The sequence below is a fragment of the Lucilia cuprina genome, chromosome 5, assembly GCF_022045245.1.
Source record: "Lucilia cuprina isolate Lc7/37 chromosome 5, ASM2204524v1, whole genome shotgun sequence".
Taxonomy (NCBI): Eukaryota; Metazoa; Arthropoda; class Insecta; order Diptera; family Calliphoridae; genus Lucilia; species Lucilia cuprina.
Genome location: NC_060953.1, coordinates 4,731,819 through 4,739,826, shown reverse-complemented (window position 1 = coordinate 4,739,826; position 8,008 = coordinate 4,731,819). Strand labels below are relative to the sequence as shown.

The 8,008-nt window shown below is 30.8% G+C and overlaps 2 protein-coding genes across 2 annotated transcripts in view; both read left to right on the top strand.

Annotated features, from left to right (window-relative positions):
* Nucleotides 1-7,784, top strand: part of LOC111681227 (battenin) — a 16,411-nt gene extending 8,627 nt beyond the window's left edge. Inside the window, exons 3-5 of the mRNA XM_023442968.2 lie at nt 6,451-6,609; nt 6,674-7,007; nt 7,069-7,784. Coding sequence (XP_023298736.2) covers nt 6,451-6,609; nt 6,674-7,007; nt 7,069-7,503 — 928 coding nt within the window. The 3' untranslated portion in view covers nt 7,504-7,784. The remainder of the gene's footprint in view (nt 1-6,450; nt 6,610-6,673; nt 7,008-7,068) is intronic.
* On the top strand, nt 445-3,493 carry LOC111681228 (arylsulfatase B). The gene is given in 6 exon segments (XM_046951719.1): nt 445-786; nt 1,570-1,729; nt 1,793-2,326; nt 2,387-2,544; nt 2,600-3,356; nt 3,414-3,493. Coding segments are annotated over 6 exon segments (1,776 nt in total). The 5' UTR covers nt 445-669; the 3' UTR covers nt 3,464-3,493.
* Nucleotides 7,785-8,008: the final 224 nt, after the last annotated feature.

The window sequence follows — 8,008 nt, the reverse complement described above, 5'->3', positions numbered from 1 at the left end:
TCTAGTTCTGTTCTAGTTCTGTTCTAGTTCTGTTCTAGTTCTGTTCTAGTTCTAGTTCTGTTCTATTTCTGTTCTAGTTCTGTTCTAGTTCTGTTCTAGTTCTATTCTTATTCTGTTCTAGTTCAGTTATATTTCTGTTGAAGTTCTGTTCTATATCTGTTCAAGTTCATTTCTTATTCAGTTCTTCTTTAGTTCTAGTTTATGAATTTCTTTCGCCCATTCTTGAATATAAAGTACTTTGTCATTCCCATTTAATTCCTCCCATCACCAAGGAAATTCTCTCCCTTCTTTTACAAATTAATAAGAAAACAATAACTCTGCTAAACCAATCCCTTGCCTCAGTTCCCAATTCTATAAATAAGACAATAAAACGTTTAAAAAAGCGCAACAAAATCAAGCGAAATTTCTCCTTTATTACTTTTAGGGCGCACCTGTAAAAATATTATACTAAGTTATTTATCTTAATTGACACGTAATATACTTTATAATTAGACAACAGCTGTAAATATAGGAAAACGAACTTTTTGCTGAATAAAAATTTTTAAATAAAAACATAATCCAATAATTTTCAACACATTATTCTAGATTTTAGTTCCATAGACAAGGTCTTTGAATTGTGTATAGACGGTCAGAAGAAATTCGAAAAAGAAGTGAAAATTAAAAACGAATATGTTTTTCAAAGCATGGATATTTTTATATATAATTTGTTGGGGTTTTGGAAATATTCTGACAAAGGATATTCCTGATACAAGACCAAATATAGTGTTAATAATGACAGATGATATGGTGAATATAAGAAAATATTGTTTAAAAATGTGTGAATATAAATGTTGCAAAAATAAAGGCTTAAAGGAAACATGTTCTTTACATAACTAATTGAGTTCTTCAGCCCTTGTTACATTTATATTGGAAAACTTTGTACTTTATTGTTTACTTCTTTATAGTTAAGTAATGGATAAGACGATGTCCATAAAACTGCAAAATAATATTAGCTGCAAAAAAACGCCTCGTATCTCTAAATAGTGTCATAAAGATTTAGAGAAAATAAAAAGTTGATAAAGAAATGCCTTGGATTGTAAAATACTTTATAATATCATTAGCATTTAATATTGAGAAGGTTGGGATCATCCTATATAGTGAAACTCTAATCTCTTTAAATATCTTTTGTGGATTTAATAAGTATAGATGGTTTCAATTCTAGTTCAGTTCTAGTTCAGTTCTAGTTCAGTTCTAGTTCAGTTCTAGTTCAGTTCTAGTTCAGTTCTAGTTCAGTTCTAGTTCAGTTCTAGTTCAGTTCTAGTTCAGTTCTAGTTCAGTTCTAGTTCAGTTCTAGTTCAGTTCTAGTTCAGTTCTAGTTCAGTTCTAGTTCAGTTCTAGTTCAGTTCTAGTTCAGTTCTAGTTCAGTTCTAGTTCAGTTCTAGTTCAGTTCTAGTTCAGTTCTAATTCAGTTCTAGTTCTGTTTTAGTTCAGTTCAGTTCTAGTTTACATCCATTAAGTTCTAGTTTACATCTATTTTAGTTCTAGTTAACATCTATATTATTTTTTAATACCGTGAATTCATTCAAACAGGGTTTAGACGATACCAGTTTTCGTGGAGGTAAAGAATTTCTGACACCCAACATTGATGCTTTAGCCTATCATGGAAAGATTTTGAATCGTTTGTATACACCACCCATGTGTACACCATCCAGGGCGGCTCTAATGACAGGACTTTATCCCATACGCACTGGTTCGTATGTTTAAAATTCATTGAATCCCATGAACAATTTTTATTTTATTTTGTCTACTTTAGGTACCCAACATTACGTCATACTTAATGAGGATCCCTGGGGTATATTAGATAATATCACCAGCATGGCAGAGATCTTTCAGGCAGAAGGTTATTCAACAAATCTAGTGGGTAAGTGGCATTTGGGAATGGGACGCAAAGAGTTTACACCTACCTATAAGGGATTCGATACACACTACGGATATTGGGGAGCTTATATAGATTATTTCCGCATGAGATCGCAAATGCCGGTAAGTTGAGGGAGTTAAAAATCATATCTGAACTAATAATGCATATCATTTTAGAGCAATTACAGTTTGGGTTATGATTTTCGTCGTAATATGGAGTTGGAATGTCACCCAGAGGGCAGTTATGTTACAGATCTTTTCACCCGAGAAGCAGAAAGTATTATTTTGAAGAATAAGGGACAACTATTATTATTAGTAGTCAATCATTTGGCTGTACATACAGCCAACGATGATGAACCTTTACAGGCGCCACAAGATGAAATTGACAAGTTTGACTATATACCCGATATCAGAAGAAGAACCTATGCGGGTTAGTAAAATCTATAAGTAAGGAAGACGTAAATTTATTAGAAATATTTTATTTATTTAGCCATGGCCTCTAAATTGGATGAAAGTGTGGGTAGAATTGTCAAGGCCTTGGATAAAACAAATCAATTGAAGAATTCTATTATTATATTCTATTCCGATAACGGAGCACCCTCTGTGGGATTATTTAGTAATACTGGATCTAATTGGCCTTTAAGAGGGGTAAGAATTCTTTAGAATGAATTGGCAAGTAAGTTGAATGTTTATAATTTTAAAGCAAAAAAATTCTCCCTGGGAGGGAGGTATACGAGTAACAGGAGCTATCTGGAGCCCATTACTGAAAAACAAGGCATCTATATATCAACCACCCATTTACGTGGGTGATTTTTTGCCAACTTTAGCTGCTGCTGCCAAAATTCCCTTGGACACTTGGCAACTACAACTGGATGGTTTGAATCACTGGCCCGATTTGGTAGCCTCCAAAACGAACACCCTCATAACCTCCAATAGTGATAGGGAAATTGTACACATGCTGGATGAGATATATCATGTAAAATCCTTTATGAAAGGCCAGTACAAATATATCAAGGGCACAACAATAGCAGGTCTATATGATCATGTTTTATTACAAAGAAATCCCAATATTACCGATCCCCGAGAAGCTAACTATGTCGATGTAATACAAAATTCATTAGTTTCTTTAGCCGTAGCAAAATTCGACGACTCCCCTTTAAGTGCCACAAAAATTGAAAGTCTTCGAACTCAAGCACAAGTAGAATGTGGACAACAATTACACACACCTTGTAATCCTTTGCAAGAAGAATGTCTCTTCAATATTTGGCAAGATCCTTGCGAACAAAATAATTTAGCTAGAAATCCAGAATATCAAGATAAATTAAATGAAATGAAACAGAGATTGGAAGAGTTAAGACAATTGGCCATAACACCGCGTGTGGGAGGTAGTCAAATTGATAACGATCCTTCGAGACATGACTGCACCTGGGTGAATTTTTTGCAAGAACCAGTAAAAAATTGTAAGTGATATTATGGGATTTAGAAAGGAACTATTTAATATAATGTTTTAATTTTAGATATTTTGGAATGTGATAATAATTCGCCACCTTGCCAAGCGGGAATATAAAAATTTTGGAGTACTTAGCAAATAATGAAATAAAAACTCAAAAAGCAAGAAAAAAAACATTTTATTAACTAAATTTTTAGGTTTTTATTTTAAATAAAAGTAATCGATTTAATCTAGTTCTGTTCTAGTTCTGTTCTATATCTGTTCTAGTTTTGTTCTAGTTTTGTTCTAGTTTTGTTCTAGTTTTGTTCTAGTTCTGTTCTAGTTCTGTTCTAGTTCTGTTCTAGTTCTGTTCTAGTTCTGTTCTAGTTCTGTTCTAGTTCTGTTCTAGTTCTGTTCTAGTTCTGTTCTAGTTCTGTTCTAGTTCTGTTCTAGTTCGGTTCTACTTCTGTTCTACTTCTGTTCTAGTTCTGTTCTAGTTCTGTACTAGTTCTGTTCTAGTTCTGTTCTAGTTATGTTCTAGTTCTGTTCTAGTTCTAGTTCTGTTCTAGTTCTGTTCTAGTTCTGTTCTAGTTCTGTTCTAGTTCTGTTCTAGTTCTGTTCTAGTTCTGTTCTAGTTCTATTCTAGTTCTATTCTAGTTCTGTTCTAGTTCTAGTTCTAGTTCTGTTCTAGTTCTGCTTTAGTTCTGTTTTAGTTTTGTTTTAGTTCTGTTTTAGCTCTGTTCTAGTTCTGTTCTAGTTCTGTTCTAGTTCTGTTCTACTTCAGTTCTAGTTCTTTTCTAGTTCCGTTCCAATTCTGTTCTACTTCTATAATATGCAGTTTTTCATTAAACAATTTTTTACCTACTGGGATCTTTAATTTTAAACTCATGTTTTAACTACCTACTATTTTTAGCTCTTAAACTCTCTTTATCTCTTCAATTTTCAGATTTAAATTTAAAAAAACATTTGCTAAATATGTAAACAAAAAAATCAAAGTTAAAATTGAGCGGGAGATAAAAATGTTTCGACGATCTCTTTTAACTACGATCAACTAACTAAAAAAACCATAAAACGATTAAAAATTGTGAGGCGGCAGTCATTCCTTAACGAAAATTTAAACCAAAAGTGCAGAAGCTAAGCAGTAAATTAGCTTATTTATTTTTTGTGTAAATAATTTAACAAAATAAAAAACAAAAAAAAAAAAACGATCGCAATTGATAGTGATAAATACAAACGAGGGTGCGTGCATAAGTTGATTATAAAGTGACGGAAATTAAAAGAGAGAAAAAAATTGATTTAGTTAATTGTTATAAAAAAAGTGCTGTTATAAAATTAAAACCCAAAAAAACCCCATTTTAATTGTATTATTAGATTTTTTATTAGAAAAAAATCGATATTTAAACAATAGTATTGTTTAAATAAAATTTAATTGTTTTATTTTGTTAGAAAAATAAAATTTATTTAATAAGATATTATCGGTGTTTTTATAAAATTTCCATAAATTTTGTTAAAACTGAAATTTTAAATTGTGTATTTAATAAACATTTAACATGAGCAAACCACCTTAAGCAGACAGTTGTGGGAATTTATTTGTATATAAAAAAGAAATTGTTGTTGTTTTAATTTCTTTAAATTTGTATAAATCAGCAAAGAAATAAAATGTTGTTACTTTAAAATCAAATAATTCATTGACACTTTGAAAAGCAAAAAAATTAGCAAAAAAAAAAAGAACAAATTTATCTACAGCAATTATTGACTGTTATAGCAAACTTTTAGTATATATTTAAATAACAACAACAAAACAAAATCTTAAAAATAAAATAAAATTTAATTACCATAACGTGAGATTTTCGTGTTTTAACATGAACTGATAACACACAACAAAAACAACAGCTAAATAACCTTTAAAACCTTTCCAATGTAAAATTTAAAAACCAATACGTTTTAAATTTACAATAAAAATAAAATTTAACATAATTAAACATGAAAGAAAATTTTAAATAAATAAAAAAAACTTAAATTCGCTATAAAAAAACAACAAAATTATTAGAAAACTCTAATTAATTCTTAAAAATTAATACAATTTATTAGAAGGACCATATTCCTAAATCTAAAAATATTTCACAACTTTCTTAATTATTTTAAAATAATTTAAACAATATAACATTGTTGCTAATTATAGAAAACCTAAAACCTTAAAAAAGTTTTAACATTTCATTAAGTGTTTAACTTTGAAATCAATTATTCATTAGTTGAATATTCAATAATTTTAGTTTTCTTTTGTTTTGCCAAATCACTTTTTTTTTAACAATTTATATTTTAATAAATTATAAACAATTTAGAGATTTTAATTTAACTTTCCATAAATTATTTTTTTTCTCTATAATAAAAACGTGCAAATTTTTATTTTTGTTCTTTTTTAGGCGCCACCTTTAACAAGCTTAAGGTTCAATGTTTTAACAGCATTATCTCATCTTTCTGAAAATCAAATCCACGATGAGGCTTTATCAAGTATTTGGCTTATTATTATTAATTACAAATGTGTGCCAAGCCTGGGATGGAAACACTAAACCAAATATTGTTATTATTATGGCGGATGATATGGTAACTTTGTTTAAAGAAATTTTGTAAATTTAAATAAAAATGGTCCTTCGAACCTCAAACTATGCAAAGTTAAAGTAGATAGAGGAATAATTCTTTAACAGTTAATAAAAGCTGGAAGGACCAGTTCATTTCTAGTTCTAGTTCAGTTCCAGTTGAGTTCTTGTTCAGCTCTAGTTCAGTTCTAGTTCAGTTCTAGTTCGGTTCTACTTCAATTCAGTTCAGTTCTAGTTCAGTTCTAGTTCAGTTCTAGTTCAGTTTTAGTTCAGTTTTAGTTCAGTTTTAGTTCAGTTCTAGTTCTAGTTCTAGTTCAGTTCTAGTTCAGTTCTAGTTCAGTTCTAGTTCAGTTCTAGTTCTAGTTCAGTTCTAGTTCAGTTCTAGTTCAGTTCTAGTTCAGTTCTAGTTCAGTTCTAGTTCAGTTCTAGTTCAGTTCTAGTTCAGTTCTAGTTCAGTTCTACTTCAGTTCTAGTTCAGTTCTAGTTCATTTCTTCACATTTGAATCAATTTCATCTATTCTCTTCCAGTTTCCGCATTGCTACAGCTGTTCTCTTCTCTGCTGCCGGTTTTCTTTTTGTGGGTTTCGCCAATGCCGAATGGATGGCCCTACTAGGTGTTATTATCACCTCCGCTAGTTCTGGCATAGGAGAGACAACCTTTCTAGCCTATTCTTCCCACTTTAACAAGTAAATATCCTTATTAAAAAAAATAAATCGTAAATATATTCTAACTTTATTACATTTCTCACAGAAACGTAGTGTCAACTTGGTCTTCTGGTACCGGAGGAGCTGGAGTTATTGGCTCTCTGTCTTATGCCACCTTAAGATCGTTAAATGTCAGTCCTCGTGATACAATGCTAATAATGTTAATATTTCCCTTTATAGAGGCTTTATCATTTTGGATTTTGTTGAGAAAACCTTCTGTTTTACCTGTAACAGCTGTAGAATCTACTGAGGAGTTGATAATAGATGATAAACCTTTGCAGGGTTTCAAGGAAAAGTTTTTCTATATCAAAAACTTGATCAAATATATGGTACCCTTGGCTTTGGTTTATTTCTTTGAGTATTTCATAAATCAAGGATTGGTGAGTTTTCATTAATTAAAGTAATTATTAACTTAATTATAATCGTTAACTTTAATTTCAGTTTGAATTGGTTTTCTTCGAAAACACTTTCCTGGACAAAGCTTCTCAATACAGATGGCTTAATGTGGACTATCAAATAGGCGTTTTCATTTCCCGCTCCTCGGTCAATATTTTCCAATTGGACAAGATTTGGTTAATGTCTGTGTTCCAATTAGTCAATGTGGTATATTTCCTTACCGAGGTCATCTATTTCTATACACCTAGCATTTGGATTACATTTGTCATTGTCTTGTGGGAGGGTCTGTTGGGCGGTGGTGCCTATGTTAATACTTTCTATAGAATGTCAAAGGAAATACCTCCCGGTCGACGACAATTTGCCATGGCCATGGTGGTTCAATCCGATTCGTATGGTATTGCTTTGGCCGGTTTTCTAGCCATTCCAGTACATAATGCCATTTGTGCTTTACCGGCAGCTGTGAGAAGTGTCACATGGTAAATGCGGCCAGTATTAGTTAGTTATTGTCTTAGTTTTAATTTAGTTTGAATGTGCAAAATGTTAAATGTAGCTTGTTGTGTACATTAATTTTAAGACTGTCCCAAAGGAAAGATGTATGTAAATTTAACTATATTTGATTTATAGTTAAACAGTTAAGAATTTAATATTTAGTTGTAAGATGATAGAAAAGACGAAAAGTGAAAATGTAAAAAAATATTTAGAAAATACAAAACAATTTATAATTTAAGCCTTAAAGTAGGCTTCAGTTTTCAGAATACGTATATTAACAGTGGATCTTTTATTATAAAAAGTTAAAGTAAATGTTAAGATTATTACATCCAGATCATTTTTATTATTCTAGTTCAGTTCTAGTTGAGTTCTAGTTTAGTTCTAGTTTAGTTCTAGTTTAATTCTAGTTCAGTTCTAATTCAGTTCTAGTTCAGTTCTAGTTCAGTTCTAGTTCAGTTCTAGTTCAGTTCTAGTTCAGTTCTAGTTCAGTTCTAGT